The sequence below is a fragment of the Trachemys scripta genome, chromosome 15 (assembly GCF_013100865.1).
Source record: "Trachemys scripta elegans isolate TJP31775 chromosome 15, CAS_Tse_1.0, whole genome shotgun sequence".
Taxonomy (NCBI): Eukaryota; Metazoa; Chordata; order Testudines; family Emydidae; genus Trachemys; species Trachemys scripta.
The window spans coordinates 3,215,522-3,234,642 of NC_048312.1; the positions used below are offsets into that span (position 1 = coordinate 3,215,522).

Genomic DNA, 19,121 nt, shown 5'->3' on the forward strand with positions numbered 1-19,121 from the left:
TAGCCTGATGGATAGATTAGTAAATATCTATAGATTGGGCAATGGGTAAGTAGGTAAGGAGTTAGATGCCATCGGGTGAGACAGCTAATATATATCATATGGTCAGTTGTGCAGATTTGTACATTTGCCAGCAGACCTCCCTCCCCCCATTCTAGCCCCCTATTAACTGGCTGCTAAGCTACAGCAAGAGGGTGGATCCTCTACTCTTCTCTCTACCTAGTAGTTACAAATGATCAGACAGATGACCCTCAAGGTGAAAGATGGCAGTTAACACTTATAGTTTTATGGTAAGTCTTACAATTTTTTTTTTTTTTTTTTTTTTTACTTTAAGGCCCAGTTCTTGGAAACAACTGAATACAGTTGCATTGAAGAAGTGAGGTTCTTACCCACGAAAGCTTATGCTCCCAATACTTCTGTTAGTCTTAAAGGTGCCACAGGACCCTCTTTGCTTTTAACTGAATACATGAGAATTCCAACTGTCATTTTTAATAAGTTCGTTTTTAGCCCTCATGGTTAGTGAGGAAAGCTTGAAATTGTGAGCCAAGTGAGCCCTAACAGCTTGAAAACCAGAAGACAAGCTAAAGTTCATTGCTAATTTTGGCATCTCATTATTTTTGGGGTCTAACATAATATTTGAACAGTTGGGCTTGGCACTGCTCTATAGACAAAGGCAAGTTTATATAGTAATACATAAGTTATATAGCCCTGGCTGGGATAATTTAGTTGGGGCTGGTCCTGCTTTGAGCAGGGGGTTGGACTGGATGACCTCCTGAGGTCTCTTCCAACCCTAATCTTCTATGATTCTATGGTAGAACCTCCCTACTTTGCTCTCCTCCTTTTTTACCAGGTGCTCCTGCTTATGGAGGTAGACAGAGCATCTCCGAGAGGGAAAAGGTTAGGGGGACTAGCTTGGCCTTGAGTCAGCCTTTTCCACCCACCAGTCTGGTCTCAGACCCCCACTCCCTTCCTGGCTGCAATTATGGTGCCCCTGTGCCTTGGTGACAAGGGGCCTGTGGGATTTGCCCCTGTGCATGGTCGAATGCTGCTCTAAGAGCACACAGAGTTTCCTTGGGAACAGTGGATGCCTGGGTTATAATTTGTATCTCTAATGTGAAAGTAGACATGGGAAGGCTCTGAGGCTGGGCTGGTTCTGGGCCTGTTTCTGCCAGGAGCTAAAATGGTCTCCAAGCCCGTTCCAGCCCGAGCTGTGCCAGGAATGAAGATGGCGGCCGCCGCCTAGGTGGGGGGGGGGGCCTCCCTGTCACGTGACAGCCTGCTGCCTGGCTTGGTGAATGGCGCTGGGGGCGTAGCGCGCGGCGCTGGCGTACGCCTGGGGTGGCCCCCTGCTGGCTGGCGGGGGCTCCTCAGCGGGACCCGGTCGAGCGGCAGGAAGACGCGGCCCCTGCGCGAGGCTGAGGCAGGCGCCCGCCGCTCGCGCCGACATGTCGAAGCGGCTGAGGAGCAGCGAGGTCTGCGCGGACTGCAGCGCTCCGGGTAGGAGCGGCCGGGGCTGGGCGGCCCCGAGGTGCCCCGTCCCTTGGGACTCTCGCGCCGGGGCCTTCCCCGAGGGAGCCCGGGGTCCTGGCCGAGCCCTGCCCGGGGGCCGCGTTCGCCCCGGCCCCGCGCTGCACCCGGACCTAGGCCGAGCCCCCGGGGGGCTGCGTGGCCGGCGGGCCCTGCCCCAGGCACACACCCCCCACCCCCGGGCAGCCGGCGGCGGGCGCCTCGGGGGTGCGAGCGGAAAGAGCCGCCCTGGCTGCGAGTAGCAAACAGGAAGCCCGGTGCAGAAGTGGTGCGGGAGCTGGGCGGTGTGCGCTCCTCGCAAGTGACAGCGGCTGCCCTGGAGCAAAGAACCGAGCCTGGCCTGCAGCTGCGGGGACAGGAGTGTCCTGGCCTGGGCGCCCCCGTTTCCGCTCCCCGGGGCCATCTGCAGCTCCCTGGCATCCTCTCCGCCTCCAGCCACGAGCCATGCCACCTGCCCCTGTTTGAAAACCATGGTCGAGCCTGGCTGTCCTAGCACTGTGTCTGACAAAGGTGGCCAAGCATGGTCGCAGCTGGTCTGGTTTGTTGTTCTAGTGTGGACATGGGCTTTGGAAATACCTTTGGGGTATTCTGGGCAGGGTCTGTCTCTTCCAGTTTATAGAGCGTCGGGCACAATAATTGGAGCCCCTGAGCACTATTGGAATATAAATATAGACTAACAAACAAAAGAGGGTTTCTAGGATGGTTTCTGATCACTCATCTGTATACTGAAAATGGTTTTAAACAGTTTCTAGTTTGGGCAAGGGCCATCTGGCCAAATCACAAAACTAGAAATCAGTAGATGTGGGTTCTGCTAGCTCGATCAGTGTGTGTCACTTCCCCTCTCTGTGCCCCTGTGAAATGGGAATAATAATACTTTTCTACCTCTTGAGTATTGATGGGCTTAACTCACTGGGGTTTGCAATGAGTTTTAATTTGTTGGATGAATGGATGGTATGGTAGAAGTGCAAAGTAGTAGTGTTATTCTGGTATTATGTCACCCAGACTTGAGAGAAACATAAACTAGTTATTCACTTACCAATAAAAATAAAAACTAAGAGCAATTGACGTTGCAGTTGTAGAACAGGGAACCCACCTTTCCAGAATGTGGACTTAAAAGTCCCAAACTGAAATGTTAGAAAACTAGTTTCTGAGTTAAGGACTCCTGTTTATGTCACCATGTATTACTATTACTAGGTAAAAACAAATTGTTTTCTTTAAATTAAGTTGTTGCTCCTGTCTCGTTTCTTGCCATTTCAGTTCCCCAGTTATGCTCTAGAGCAAGAATTACAGCTTTAAAATGATGCTTTGGTAAAGTTTCTTAATCTTGAGGAACCATCTCTAGAAACAAGTGGTCGTAGCTCATTCAGCCACTGAAATTTCCAAACAAGGAAATGAAAGGGCATATTGGACTACCAACTTGTTAGCCATGGGAAGCTGTTTGGGTGTGTGCTTGGGGGAGCTGTTTAAATATCAGTACTATTGTAGTCATTCACAACTTCAGTTTACTATCAATTTCAAGTTTGAAACATGAGCTGTACAATGATATCAACATAATTTAAAAAAAAGTTATGGTGGCTCAGCTACTAACATTTAGATTGTAAATTCTTTGAGACAAGGACTGTCTCCTTTTTTGCATGTTTTTAGATTTTTAGCTGCAGTGATTTAATTTTGTGGGGGGGCAAGGTTGTAGCAGCCAAGGTCAGAGAGAAAGAACTTGTAGGTAATCAAGATAAGATGAAGGTCTGAATGAAAATTGTTGTGTTGTGGACAAAGAGGAAAGGACGGAGGGAGGGAGAGAGAGTGTGTGTGTGTGTGTGTGTATGAATCAGCAAGATTTAGGCATGTTCGGATGTGTGGGTTTAGAAAGAGGGCTGAATCAAAGATGACACCCAGATTCTAGGCTGGAGAGACTAGAAGGATGGTGGTGGTGTCCCTGGTAATGGACAGCTGAGGGGAAAAGGGTGGCCTTTCAAGGCAGGGAGTGCGTGAAGGGAAAAATGAAGTGTGTGTGTGCGCGGGGGGAACGACTTTAAGGGTCTAGAATAGTGGTTCCCAAACTTTAGCAACCTGCGAACCCCTTTCATGAAAATATCAAATCTCATGACCTCCCCTCTTCCACCCCTTCCCTCCCCCAAAATATTTCCAGGGATTTTCTCCTCTTTGCCTGAGTATAAATTATAGAAGCAGTGATCTTGGAAATAATTTGTTTTTTTATGACATGCTTATTATACACTATTTATTATTACATTATTATTTATCATTACATTATTAATTTTATTACATTATGAAAACGGCAACATTCTTCCAAGATTTCATTTTTGTAGCTTATATCACTTTGATTAAGCCTCCTACATGTTTCGTCCAGGAGTACCAGACATGAAAGAGCATGAAGGTATTTTAAGACGCCAACTCAGTAAAGAGTTCCTCCCACAAGCATTCGGGTCTTGAGCAGTCCAGGCAAACAACACACGACTGCAACAAAGCTTAAACGTGTTCTGCCAGGAAGTCATGGTCACAGGACTCGGGCTGCTGGCCCCCGTGTCCGGAGTCCCTAGGGATTGTTCTGCACACCATTACAGAATTTTTTTCTGAGAACCTCAGTTTGGGAACCACTGGTCTAGAATGAAACTTCTGAGTCTGCGAAGTTACACCTTACTCATCTCACAATTTTAGGTATCAAGTTTAAAAAATAAAATGTCTAACATAGAATTTGCAGGAAAAACATTTAGTGAGATAAATCTTGTAAATTGGCATACTTATATAATGTAAAGAATTTGTTGCATTGCTAATTCCATGAGTGAACCTCCATTTAAGGAGACACAGTCTAGATACATTACTCTTTTAAACATGTTTCCATACATATGTTTATAATCCAACAGAATATTAAAATAGGAGAATTTAAAAATTGATTTATTTTTTGTTTGCTGTTCCTTTTTATACTTTCTTCTGCTTAGATCAGGGGTTCTCAAACTGGGGGTCGGGACCCCTCACAAGGTCATTACATGGGGGGTCGCTAGCTGTCAACCTCCACCCCAAACCCCGCTTGCCTCCAGCGTTTATAATGTTGCTAAATATATTAAAAAGTGTGTTTAATTTATTAGGGGGCTCACACTCAGAGACTTGTGATGTGAAAGGGGTCGCCAGTAAAAAAAAAAAAAAAAAGTTTGAGACCCACTGGCTTAGATGTTTATTAAAGACTATTTCATAATCAGTTTCACTTCCTGACAATCCAGTCAGTGTATTATGGGTATGCCAAGCCATAGCAGTTTTGCCAAAGCATAAGCAAGAAGCATAATCCTGTGGGATTTGTTGAATGTGGGTACAGTTTTCCAAGGATAGGGCTTCAGTGTGTTCAGGAGTTTATCATCCATGTCCATTCATTATGCCTGTACTGCAGAGATTGGATGAGAAATTGAATCATAGAATCGTGGGACTGTAAGGGACCTCAAGAGGTTATCTAGTCCAGTCCCCTGCACTCATGACAGGACTAAGTATTATATAAACTATCCATGAAAGACAGGCATTTGTCTAAGCTGCTCTTAAAAAATCTTCAGTGATAGAGATTCCACAACCTCTCCAGGCAATTTATTCTAATCCAGCGATTAGAAATCGTGCAGGGCAATGTTTTAATTTGTTGATGAGGTTTGTAAAACCTAAAATATAGCATTAAACTATGATGGATGTACAGTATTTAAAATGTTACCATTTCTATCAATACTATCACTCTAACAGGGAGTGCCTCTAAAATGTTACACATTTTAAGGGTGTGCACTCTACTTGACAGTGTCCCTTTACATGCTTGTTTTATATCTGTGTGTGTGATCTAGAATTTTGAAGGCTGTGTTCAGAGAAGAATTCTGCTTCATCAAGTCAGATTAAAATAACATTGAAGTATTAGCTTTTAGGATAAGATTGTTCATAATGTACCATACTACTGTTAAGTTTAGAAATCGCTACAAATTTGTTGTGCTGCCTTGAAATATGTTAATTTCTACAAATTCAGATCTCTTGGTCTCTTATAGCACAAGACTCTTGATTTGTAAACTGAATAAAGCAATTTTGTAGGTAGATTTAAACATTAAACTAGCATCAGAGTTAAAGAATCTGACAGATGTTGTTGTTCTAACATTAGTTTCATTTTACAAAAAGAACAGGAGTACTTGTGGCACCTTAGAGACTAACACATTTATTAGAGCATAAGCGTTTGTGGGCTACAGCCCACTTCTTCGGATGCATATAGAATGGAACATATATTGAGGAGATATATATACACATACAGAGAGCATGAACAGGTGGGAGTTGTCTTACCAACTCTGAGAGGCCAATTAAGTAAGAGAAAAAAATCTTTTGAAGTGATAATCAAGATAGCCCAGTACAGACAGTTTGATAAGTGTGAGAATACTTACAAGGGGAGATAGATTCAATGTTTGTAATGGCTCAGCCATTCCCAGTCCTTATTCAAGCCTAAGTTGATTGTATCTAGTTTGCATATCAATTCCAGCTCAGCACTGTCTCATTGGAGTCTGTTTTTGAAGTTTTTCTGTTGTAAAATAGCCACCCGCAGATCTGTCATTGAATGACCAGACAGGTTAAAGTGTTCTCCCACTGGTTTTTGAGTATTATGATTCCCGATGTCAGATTTGTGTCCATTAATACTATCCTGCTGCTTCCTCCCCAAACACTTTACCAAAACAACCATTTTCTGTTAGTCCATGTTGATAACTCTAATTTAGACCCTTAGCATCTCATGGCTTAATGATTATGTCCACCTTCTCTCTGGTCTCTAACACTTAGTAGGAGCTAAGAACATCATCTTGGCCCATCACTTTGATTGTGTCAATCCCCTGTGAATCCTTCCATTGACTCTCCTGTTTTCCACTGTATCACATTTTAACTCTGTTCTTATCACATCACTCCCTACACTCTGCCAATGACTCAAGGCCTTAAATGCTTATTTGTCAGCTTCTGCCACAAGCTTCTGCATGCTTTTGTCCATGCTGCTCCTCATGCATAGAATGCCCTCTCTGAACTATTCAGGGAAGCTCCTATCTTCTCAGTATCATTACTCTTGTACTCTCCCCTCTTGTTACTTCCACTTGCAATATTTTGTTTCAAGTCAGATTGCAGGCTCTTTGGGGCAGGGACTGTCTCCTGCTGTGTGTTTTTTATAGTGCCTGAAACTGATTGTGACCTTTGGGTGCAACAGCAATAAGAATAGTTACTATAGTCAGCAAGCAGAATGCACGGGGTCTTTGTACAGTAAACTATGCCCGGTTAAAAATGATCTCCATTACACAGCTATTCTAACATCTGTCTAAGATGCGATGTGGGTATATTTTGTTTAGTGTGTAAACTGCTTTGACGTGTCCACATACGAAATATTCTATCAGTATAAGCTGTAGTGATGTTCAGATAAGGATAGGTATCTTGTAGGAATCTACATACTCATATTTACTTCTCTGTAAACTGTTTAAATTTTATAGCCCTTGCTATTTTGAACAAAAACTTGTTTCTGTATAGTTGATAGAATATTAATTCTCTGAAAGCTGACCAGGTTCTGGTTGTCCACTTGCTGGTTTTTGGTCTTTTGAAACTTCGTACTATCTGAAACAGAGCCTTAAATACTTGGGTCTGAAAATCCTTGGAAATAGCAGTACAGTAGCCAAGCTTAAATTCAAAAAGAATCTTGCTTTTTGTCTAAAACAAAACTTTATATAAACATAATAAACAAAGGAGGGCTTGTACATTTTGGAAGCTTCTAATGTATCTGAAGAGAGGAGAAACATTTGGAATTGAAATGTTCTGTTTAGATATTCAGTACTTAAAAATATATTGCCGTTTCTGCTGATTTATGTTGAAGTGAATGCTGGCATCAAAAAGCTTAGTTTGTTAATTAGTTCTAATTATATTAAATGATCCTGTAAATTAACTGGCATGAATTAGCTAAATAACACAGGTCATCATAATACTACCTTCTTTTTGAGTTTTGTTCCTGACTAAATGGATTTACTGTGAAGACAAACACCTTGTTTAAACATCACAATCTTGAAAAAGTGGTGTAAGTGAAGAATCCCATTGGCACATGTCCTGGGGGGTAGCCTTTCTTTAAAACTTGACACCACTTTATTTTTAGTGGGTGAAACTAGCTAAACTGTAAATAATTGTGTTGGTGTTACTAAACTTATCTTGCTTGCACTACCACTAAAAGGAAACAGCATCTCTGACCTCAGGCTAAATTGCAGCTTTTGTTTCATGTGATCCTAAAGATGCTATATAAAATACATCATACACTTCAAAAGAGTGACATGTACATTCAATAAAAAAGAAAGTGTGTATTTCCCATTCCCCCTAACCTTTGTGTGTTTGTCTGTTAGTTTGTGAGTCCTTCAGGGCAGGGACCATTGTTTCTTGTCTGACTTGATCTGAGTCCCAGTCCAGTGTCTAACCACAAGACCCATATTTTCCCCCAACATCTTTAGGCCCAGGGAGTCTGTGATTTTCCCAAGTTCATATAGCAAGTAAGCGATGGTAGATCCAGGAATAGAACCCGTTACACCTGATTCCCAGTCTTGTGCTCTAACCACTGGCCCACAGTGTTGCCCATATTATAATAATATGCTTCTCTTTTCCAGACCCCTGTTGGGCATCAGTAAACAGGGGAATTCTGATTTGTGATGAATGCTGTAGTGTTCATCGGAGTCTAGGACGTCATATCTCTCAAGTGAGGCATCTTAAACACACACCATGGCCTCCAACGTTGCTTCAGGTAAAAGCTGAGGATTGCTTTCTGATGAGAGTCAGAAAATGCAGTTCTTAGAGAACTCTAATTACTAAACTTTCTGGTGGGGAGGGTCGCTTCATTAAGCTCTTTTTAAAAATAGGTTTCTTGGTTTCTGTTACATTGCTGTAATAGATTATAAAAGTCAGTGTTACCTCCACATTTTAAATTTACTGTTAGGGCAAATTCAGAGCCTGGGGTATAGTTAAAATTTCCTTGGTTTTGAGAGTTAACTTTTGTCTGTCTGTCCAAGCGGAGTACTGCAGCACATCCACTTCTACTCAACTGGTCAGGTTGTAACAAGCCTTTTTCCCCCCCCAGAGCTACAGATGAGGTCTGTTGCTGTGGCTATTTAGGAGAACCTAATTCTAAGCGCCTGCCCTTTCTGCTTTCATTTCTTCTTTCTCACATGTTCTCTATTTTGGGAAGCCTAAAAGATCCTTTGGTAGCTACTTTAATGAAGCCTTCTTGAAAAGTTGCTTTGCTCTTTCAAAGTTTAAATTTACTTGAGGGTATGTCTGCGCTATAGAGACTGTACCAGCATAGCTACATCAACACAGCTATGCTGGCATATCCCGGGATTGTAGATGTAGCCTACACTGGTGGAAGGGATTTTTTCCACTGATATAGGAACAACCCCTTCCTGAACAGTAGTAGTATGTGTCTACACTGGGGGCTATATTGGCATAGCTTTTATAGCTACGTCATTCAGCTTTTCACACTCTGACCCACGTAGCTATGTCAACCGAACTTTTAAGTTCAGACCAAGCAGTAGTGTTTGTGGGTGAGAGTTTGTGGACCATCTGCACTTGCAGCAATAATAATTTGACTGACATCTGCAGGCCAGTTAACAATGAGTAAAAATTGCATGATTTTCCATTTCTTTGCATTTTGCATATTGTAGCAGTTTTAGGTCAGAATATATACTGGCATGGACACTGATTGTCAGATGCGTATACAAATATGTGCCTGTGAACATTTATTCCCAAAACAAAGGTTTTCTCCTAGTTAATTTAAAGGAGCTATCCTTGCTCAGTATAGGAATCTGGTATACACACGAATAGATCTGACATTCCATTTAGGACACAGAAACATGCAAATGTGTTACCATTCTCATTTACCTACATGTGAGCCTGTCTTTTTTTTAGAAAAAAAAGAACACAAACCAAAGGCTTCTAGATTAATAACTTAAAAAGTGAGATGTTACTTTGTAGCATGTCTGGATTCCAACACTTTCACTATGTAAATGTGTATGAAATTAAAATAAAAGTGAGGGTTAGGTTAAGATTCAGGCAAATTATATTTTATTTTATTTTATAAGTAAGTTTAGATTGTATGTGTCTGATTTGTCTCCCTTTCCCCACCCCAAAATGCACACTACCTCTCTGCTCTGTGCTCTGGTGCTACTTTCTAAGTACAGAAGACAGCAGTCTTCTCTAGATAGGCAGCTGCTGCTTTTAGCAGCAGAAGCCTCCACAGCTGGGGAGAAACCATGCCATATGTCTCACCTGCACACCCTAAAAAAGATCACTCCCAGCCAAAGTGGGGAGAAGCCACCCATGCTTTCAGTTCCTACGCAACAGGGAGGTCTGAGGAAACAACCAGTTGCCTCTTAACCTATATCCCTACAGCAAAACAAAGAACCTGTGGGGAAAAGAGGCAAGTGGATAATGTGCCAGTTAATGCAATGTAACTGGTTGACTGATCTCCCCAGGAATTCTGCCCATCTCTCCTTCATGGCTGAGTTTGGGTCTCTTTGGGAGAACAAAGTCTTCGGTCCCCAGATGCAAAGCAGTGGATCTGCTTATACTGATGCAATTTAAAGCAGCATTAGGTGTCTGCCTTCAGGTAAATGCTGCCTTCCCTGCTTGCAATATAATCTGTGAAACTACTTATTTTTAAGGCCCATCCCAAGATATTCCAGGTGCCATACAACAATAAAATGAATAGAATAGGTAAACATACATGATGAACCTCTTCTTGAACTCAAATTGAGGGGGAGGCTCTTCCTGAAAACAAGAAGAGCTGCAGCAAGCTTACCTGGGCTTTGGGACACGTACAATCTAAAATTGATAATGGCAAGTATAGACAAAAGCACATCACCCTAACCTGCTCTCTTTTTAACCAAATAAGGTTTGACATCAGCTGCCTTTTAATATTAATAAAAAAGTCCAAAAATATCCTCTTCCTTGGCAACTTTCTGGAGTAGCGCAAAAATGCTCTCCACTTGGGAAATACCATCTGTGAGCTGCTCTGCCTGTGCAGGTAATAGTAAAATACTTAATGCCTGTCGCACACATTTTGGGTTTCAGATGGTTGAAACACTGTATAATAATGGTGCTAATTCCATATGGGAACATTCTTTGCTGGACCCTGCATCTGTTATGAGCGGAAGGCGCAAAGCTAATCCACAGGATAAAGTGCAGTAAGTAGAATGTTTATAAAATTCTGTGTGTCTTCAGGAGCCCCTTTGTAAAAATGTACCTATTTTGACTAGTTGTGAGAAGGGCAGCAACAGATGAGTAAAAACCTGATCTTGTATCAAGTCTTATCAAGGACATTGAAGAGTATTGCTGATGTGAATAAATCTGAGAAAATCCAGTCTCCTTTATTCACTGACTTAACCCCTGATCTGTGCTCACAGCAGAGGAGATGTTAAATATTCTCTGAAGTATCCTTGAAGTTCACTAAAGTTTGGGTTTCAAAGACTATGCTGAAATGAGTGAAGAGGTCTTTTCATTCTCTTGCATCATGTGCATCAATAGTATTAATGTATCATCTGTGGTCTCAATTGTTGGGGATTGGTTTTTTTTTAATCTTCTCTTCTATGCCTCAAATGTCATCTTTTCCATTACTGTATCCGTGTTTTCTTTCAGAAGCTCAGCTAATTAGTTTTAAAAACCGAGTTTCGTATCTGACTTTATATATTAGTTTAAGATGTTGATCCTGAGAGGTGCTAAGCACCAGCAGCTTTCAGTGAAATCAATAGAAGTGGAGGGTTTGATAACATTTCAGGACAGGCCTTAAGCTTGTAAGCAGGATCACTGAAAATAGTGAAGTAACTTTATTACTTTTAGAGTGGTCAGAAATTGTCACCAAATATCTCAATTTTTGCCAGAATTCTAAGGGTTATTGTCTGAAAACAAGCATTTTCAGTTTTTCTACAAACCCCAGCCCTCGTCCCCCAAACAATTTTGTTGTTGAAGAAAATAACATTTTCATTTTTATCAAAAATTTTCACTGGAAGAGGGAGATAATTTCACTACTAGCTCTAATTATTTTGACACTACTTTCAATAACAATACCCTTCAATAGGGAATTAAAATCTGGATTGAATTATGTACCGGATGAAAATATTTCCTAGTGTCTTACTCTGTCATTTGCTCTGTGCAAAAATCAAATCTATTGGCATTCAGTATTGAAATATGCTATGTACTTTAATTTTATTTATAAAAAGCCAACATTTATTTTGCAACTCCTTTGCTTTGATTTCTTCTTACAGTCCCAACAAAGCAGAATTCATTAGAGCTAAATATCAAATGTTAGCATTTGTTCATCGCTTGCCGTGCCGAGAAGACGACAGTGTTACTGCCAAGGACCTTAGTAAGGTAAGTTTTGCTTTCTTGCAGTTTTTGGACTGGAACAAAACAGCTTGCAGTTGTCACAAGATACTGTAAGACTGATACCTGAGTAGACTTGAATTACTCTGATCTTAATATGAAAGATAACTAGTATCTCCATGGTACTGCACTTTTGTGTATACAAATGTATTAAGCATTCAAACTTAACCTTGAAGGGGAATATTTTTCAACAGTGTCTGATTGGCACTAACAGAAGTTATATATGGATGTTAGAGAACCCCAGGCCTCAAGTTAACTGACCCATCTTACTAAAACCTGGTGGAAAGTAAAATATTCAACGGCTATACGGCTAGTTTTTTTTAATAATACAGTGAAGATGACTGACTCATTGTTCTTGTATATCCAGATTTTTAACAGACAGTCCTTTTTGTTTTTCAGCAACTCCATTCCAGTGTGAGGACAGGGAATCTGGAGACGTGCTTGAGATTACTCTCTCTAGGAGCTCAGGCCAACTTTTTTCATCCTGTATGAAAACCTTTTTTATTAGCTTGGTGTTAGATCAATTCTTAGTCTGTCATTATATTTATGTTGGTTTCAGCTGACATACATTATATAAGAGTCACGTATTCAGACCTGCCGATTGAACATAAGCATGTGTGGTTTTTAATGACTTTTTAGGAGAAAGGAAACACCCCGCTTCATGTTGCTGCCAAAGCAGGACAGATTTTACAGGCAGAGTTGTTGGCAGTCTATGGTGCTGACCCTGGCACACAAGACTCCAGTGGAAAAACTCCAGTTGACTGTGCAAGGTAAATGGCTTTGATGTTTTGATTTTTTTAGTCTTGATTTAAAAAAAAAAAAAAAAAAAAGGTAAATTATCACCTCTCCCAGGTTCTCTGGGTATCCTGACAGACATTTAATTTCACAATTAAACCTCAAATGAGAGCTTTTCCCAGGATAAAGTAAATGCACACAGAACAAATAAAATATCTCCAGTCTTCAACCTAAGAGAACAGATTGCCCGTGCAGGGTCTCAGAAGGGCTTTGCCTTACCAGCTAAATGGCTCTCTAGTACTGGTGGGGACTCAATTCCGAATTCCCTAGCAAAGAACACATTGCAGGCAGCTTCCTCTCTTTTGCATCAAGGGAGCTCCAGCGGCATGAGTGCCTGTATGATTTCAGGTGCAGCAATATGGCACAGGAAGATGCACATCTAAGTAACCAGATCTCAAATAATACGTTATTTATTTGTATTACTGTAGCAAGACTTAACATGCATTGTGTGTATAAAATTACAGACAAGCTACCAAGCTAAGGCTGTATTCCAAACAATTCCAGTAGCAGCAAGATTCAGAAGTCGTGTAGTCTCAGTGCTTGGGTTTATTTATTGGTTTGGAAATGGTATATAAGGAGACACCGAGGACGGAACAAGTCTTCCATTGGAATCGGATACCACGTACCAGAGTTGTTGCCACAGCTGTTATTCCAATGCTAATCTGGACACGGTTGGTTTACCATCTCAAAAACTGCTCAGAAAAGACTATTCTGCCTGTTTTGGATAAATTGTTAATCAGCTTCTCTAGCAGGTAGATAAGCAAAGCTATTCCAGAATACTCAGCAACTCATTTTGAACAGATCAGAAAAGTCTAATTCCCTTTTAGTATTTACTTCTGAAGATTCTCTTGTGATTCTGACACCCTTTGGAAAAATCTCAAACACATTCTAAATTGAAAATGTAGTAGTGATCTGATGTTGTATTCATGATGCTAAATTTAATCTTTTCAGAGCAATTTTTGAACCTTTACATTTTATAGCCAGTGAATCATAAATGAATGCCATTTTCTGTTTTATGTCTAATAGACAAGGAGGGCACCATGAATTGGCAGAGCGCCTTGTAGAAATACAGTATGAACTTACTGACAGACTAGCATTCTATCTCTGTGGCAGGAAACCAGGTGAGTACAAAAAAACTATCCCAAAAAAGTGTTATTTTTCAAATAGTGATTATTTGAATATACAAACTAAAAAGAATATGACACCCATGTCATTGATGTTAAAACTAGCCCCATGAGATCATTTATAAAAATTCTCAAGTCTATTAAAAATAGGCATGAAATCATAGAACAGCAAAGGAAATGTTAGTGGCTTAAATTAGAGATGGTACAATTAAAATTTGAATTACATTTTTGAGTGTTGCTAGACATAATGGTAAACTAAAATCCCCTTTTTGTTGTAACACAACATGCATTCTGTCTCCAATACCCCATACGCTGACTGGTAGGGTTATAGGGGTCACAAGGTACTGGGTGATTAAGTGACAGAATCTGCTTAAGAGCTACTGAAGGCTACAAAAGAAACTATCATGGAGTGAGATGCAGCATGTTCCCACAGCTGGCAAAGAGACAGGAGACTTAGTAGGAATAAATGGTCAGTTTTTGTCTTGGCAAGAGGTTACAAGGGTGTCTCCCAGTTCTGTGCTGGGTCCAGTGGTGGTCAGTATATTAACAATCTGGATAAGTGGGTGAACAGTGAGGTAGCAAAATTTTCAGATGAGACACAGTTATTTAGGTTAGTCAAGTCCAGAAAGAACTAAAGAACTTCAGAAGGCCCAACCAATCTACGTGAATGGGCAACACACTGGCAAGTAAAGCTCAATATTGATGAACGCAAAATAATGCACATTGGAATGAAAACCTTAAACTACTCATATGCCTTTCACAGCTCTAAACTATCAACCAACTCAGGAAAGGGACCTGAATGTCATTGTAGACAGCTCAATGAAGACCTCAGCTCAACATGTGGTCAAAAAATGTGATCTAAGGATACATAAGGAATGGGATGGAGAATAACATGGAAAATATAATGCCATTATATAAATAAATGGTGTGCCTCACCTATATTCTGTAGTACTGGTCACCCCATCTCAAAATAGATGTTGCAGGATTAGAGGGTGCTCAGAGAACGGTTACAAATTATTAGGGGCAAAGAAAAAATCAAAGAGAGATTGGGATTGTTTACTTTAGAAAGGAGATGAATAAGGGGAGACATGATGCAAGTATATAAAATAATGAATGGTCTGAAGAAGGTAGATTTTGAGCTTCTATTCTCTGTGTCTCACGATCCAAAAGCAAGGGGACGTTTAGTGAAATCAAAATGTGGCAAAAGGAAATACTTTTTCAAACAACACATAATTAAACTATGGAACTTCTTGTCACAGGATGTCATTGAGGTCCAAGTCTTAGTATATTTCACAAAAGGATTGGATATTGACATGGATAACCAGACTATCCAACATTGTTCGTTAATGCTAACAAATTTTGGAAGAAGCCTTATGCTTCAGGGCTTTAGACACTCTAACTGTTCGGGATTAGGAGGAAACCTAATGTGGGAGGCCAGTCATCCTGCATCTGCTAAATGCAGATTCCCTTTCTGCAGGTTGCAGAGCTAAGATCTGTGACTTTAAATAGTCTAGTAGTAAAACAAATATATTATATAGTCTAATAAAACAGAAATGTAGGCCAGTAACAGTGGTTGTTTGAAACACATCCTAAGTATTTTAACATTTAGCTTAACTCAATTTCAGATCACAACAATGGACAACACTTTATTATACCTCAAATGGCAGACAGGTAAGACTGCTGATTGAATAGCATGTATTTGAAAAAATATCAAATAATAATTGGTACTTTAAATTTTTGAATTTTCTATTGAAATATCTTTCAACTCTCTTGTCACTACACTGTGTTTATTCCTTTTTTGACACGTTTGGTCCATCATATGAGCTTTTCTGCTTTAGTACTTTAGAATCTGAGGAAAATTAGAAAAGTAAAAGGGTGTGAAATTTATCAGTTAGGTATGTGAAAGAAAATGCACAAGTAGTGTTGGAAAGCAAACTTAATTGATAATATCAGTAATTGCTCTTGAACTTGTATCCTGATACAGCACTGTAAGACTTATATTTGCAGGAAAATGGTGTCTTTTCTAGTAAACTTTTTGTAGTGTTGGCTGTGCAAGTGATAAGAACTTAGGAATGTAAAGGTCATGTTTATTTAAAAGAAATATAAAGAGTTAACATATCATAACAAAGTCCATATATTTTTCTTTTATTGCTGTGCAATTGGAAATAAGACGGCTGTAAGTAAACAACAGACTTCAGTTTTTTTGCAAACACACTAATGAATGTAACAAAGTTGCTTTAAAAAAAACTTGAATTAAAACCAGTTAATCTTCAGTTAGATATACAGGTGATGAGTATAGTTTTGTACAATACTTTATGGTGCAGTAGGGTCTTTTTCCATTAGCAGTAATACTTAACTCTTATGTAGGACTCCTCATCCACAGTTCTCCAAGCACTTTACAGAGCCAGGTGAGTTTCTGCAGCCCAGAATCTCACATTCTGGACATCTGGGCTGCTTTGCTGTCTCTGCAGCTCACTGAGGCGGAGTTTTGGAGCTGAGTGGTCAGGCTACACCCCCTCAGTTCTTGTTAGCTTCCTTTCTCTGTCTCCATGGCAGCATGCGTACGGTTCTTACAGCTCCTGCCTTCACATCTGCCTAAGGGCAACTTTTTTTTTTGACGCAGTCTGGCACAGTGGTGAGCAGTAATTTCTCTCTCTTTCCCCCCTCTTCCCCCTCCCCCCACCTCTGAGCCAGTTTTTTAGCCAGGTGTTGGAATGCCTCCAGAGCCTCAGAGGCAGTACCTGTCTGCTTCCTCCTCTGAACCTTTGAGGTATGGCAGAGCAGCCTGAAAAACACCAAATGAAATCCGAAAGGTGCTCCATCTGTGATACTGTCCTCCCAGGCTCGACAAACATTGAGTTGTGCCCAACCTACCTCCGGTCTTCCTTCCTTCCCTAATGTTAGGTCCCGGGGCATGTGGGATCCCCTGCTCACTGGAGCAGCCGCAACTACAACCTTGGAAAAGTGGACCAGGAATCTATGTGCAGAACAGGGAGAGACTCCATGGACAAGGAGGAGCCTAGTCAGCCAACTCAGGGAGTAAGTTCCAAAGGACCTCTGGAGAACAAAGGGCAGGCTTGTGGGGGTCACAAATCTCCCTTTCCCCTGCCTGCCCCAGTCCTAAAAGGGTCCTGAGCACCATGGGAAAAGGAATAGGGCTCATAAACACCATCCCTCCTTTCCAATTCAGTTTGTCCTCGGGTCTTTACGAAGATGTGAGTGGTAGTCACAGCCAGGTTCAGGTCACGAGATCCACCTGTACCCCATCTTTAATTAGAGCTCCATCCCCAGCACACAGAGCTACATCCCTGACCTTGAATGTTCTGCAGGTGCATGGTTTTATCGACATCAAAAAAACAACCACCCTCTTTGATTGAATCCAACCAAATAACTCACTTGGGTGGGGACATAGAGGCCTCGGTAGCAAAGATATCTCCATCTCTAGAGAGATTCCAGAAAATTCAAGATCTCCTCTCATTGTTTTGGAGCTGCCGTAGGCCCTGATTGCACTGAGTCTTCAACTGCTAGGTCTCCTAGTGTTGTGCATAGTGATCACTCCATGGGTGCAATCACATATCCAGTGACCTCAAGGCTTCATCTTAAAGGTATGATACTCCCCAGAACGTATGAAAAATCAAGGGAGAGTTCCGGCACATGGTGGTCAGCCCAGGGCAGTGTCTGCAATGGGCATGCCCATATGCTTTCCAGATCCCCTGATCCTCACAACCAACACGAGCCTGGAGGGCTGGGGAGCACATCTGGGGTCTCCAATAGCTCATGGCATTGGAACCTGGAGGAAAGAACCAACACCATAAACCTTCTAGAACTACAAATGCTCCAGCTGACCCTACGAAGGATCCAGTTCAGCCTAGAGGGGAACCACGCCCTGATTGTCAGACAATATGATCACAGCCACATACAAGAACAATCTAGGGGGAACAAGAAGCCCAGCGCTACATGCTGAAGCAATGCAAATCACACAGTGGGTGGAGCAGTCTCTCCTCTCCCTCAAGGCAGCTCACATAAAGAGAGACTTGAACCGGAAGGCGGTCTGGCTCAGCAGGCGCAAGGTGAACAGCTCCAAGTGGGGCCTGAATTAGGATGTCTTAGAGTTAATCGTATGATCATTCAGCCTGCCCTCAACCAGCTTATTTGTGAACCAACCCCAGATCCATGGGAACAGATGCCCTATTGCACTGATGGCTAAAGGGTCTGCTCTATGCATTTACACACTTCCCATTGCATCTGAAGAAGTGAGGTTCTTACCCATGAAAGCTTATGCTCCCAATACTTCTGTTAGTCTCAAAAGTGCCACAGGACCCTCTGTTGCTTTTTACACTTCCCATTATTAGGGAAGATGGTCAAGAAAATAAAATGAGAACGGGAAACAGTAATATTGATAAACCCACATTGGATGAGGAGACCCTGGTTTTGGGACTTGTTAGGGCTGAAATAGGGACTGCTGCTACAGCTCGCAATGGGACAGGACGTCCTCCCATAAGGTCCTTCTGCTTTATCTGGACCTGAACCAGCTGTATTGAACAGCCTGGCTATTGAAAGGGAAACACTAGTATCATTGAGTCTGTCCTCCAAAGTCGTCAGAACACTTCTTTCTCCTAGAAGAGTATCAACCTTGAATTCCTCTGTCTGAACCAAGTTTTGCATCTTGTGCCAGGAACATGAAGCAAACCCAAGAAATTCGGGAATTCTGGCTATCTTGGGTTTTCTCCAAGAAGTTTTTGACAAAGGTCTCCAGCCCAACACTGTTACTTGTCAGGTGTCTGCCCTTAGTAGTGTGATGTTTTCAGGATCCAGCGGTTCTCTGGCAAAGAACCCCCACGTAGCCAGATTCCTTAGGGAAGTGCAGTTAGCCAGTCTGGCAGTTAGAACTTTTTTTCCCAAGTGGGACTGAGAGCCCCGACAAACCCTTCAAACCACTGATGTTAGTCAGCATTATTTGTCCATCAAAACTTGTTTTGATAGCCATCACATCCAACAGGCAAGCATTAGAGCTGGCAGTGCTCTCTATGCAGGAACTTTGCGGCATGTTTCATGAGGACAAGGTGGTGCTCAGAATTCCAAAATCATTGGTCCCGAAGGTGAGCTCTTCTTTCCACGGTTCCCAAGAGATGGTTCTACCTTTATTCTGTCCAAGGCCACAGCATCCCACCACGGAGAGGTGGCACACTTTAGATGTCAGAAGGGCTCTGAAAATTTGCCTTGAACAGAGTCCACAAGGAGATCAGGTGCCTTGTTTGTATCCTTCCATGAAAGGACTCA

At 41.6% G+C, this 19,121-nt stretch overlaps 1 protein-coding gene across 8 annotated transcripts in view; it reads left to right on the plus strand.

Moving 5' to 3' along the window:
• The first annotated feature begins 1,314 nt into the window (after positions 1-1,314).
• GIT2 (GIT ArfGAP 2) overlaps positions 1,315-19,121 on the plus strand; it is a 50,815-nt gene continuing 33,008 nt past the window's right edge. For 2 of the 8 annotated variants that reach the window (XM_034791321.1, XM_034791322.1), the window contains exons 1-8: positions 1,315-1,494; positions 8,157-8,290; positions 10,615-10,727; positions 11,805-11,910; positions 12,322-12,408; positions 12,562-12,692; positions 13,744-13,838; positions 15,467-15,512. In XM_034791321.1, the coding sequence (XP_034647212.1) occupies positions 1,443-1,494; positions 8,157-8,290; positions 10,615-10,727; positions 11,805-11,910; positions 12,322-12,408; positions 12,562-12,692; positions 13,744-13,838; positions 15,467-15,512 (764 nt within the window). In that variant the 5' untranslated portion in view covers positions 1,315-1,442. Of the gene's footprint in view, positions 1,495-8,156; positions 8,291-10,614; positions 10,728-11,804; positions 11,911-12,321; positions 12,409-12,561; positions 12,693-13,743; positions 13,839-15,466; positions 15,513-16,011; positions 16,018-19,121 lie in introns of all 8 variants that reach the window. The other 6 variants (XM_034791324.1, XM_034791328.1, XM_034791327.1 and 3 more) reach the window with 5 other exon arrangements.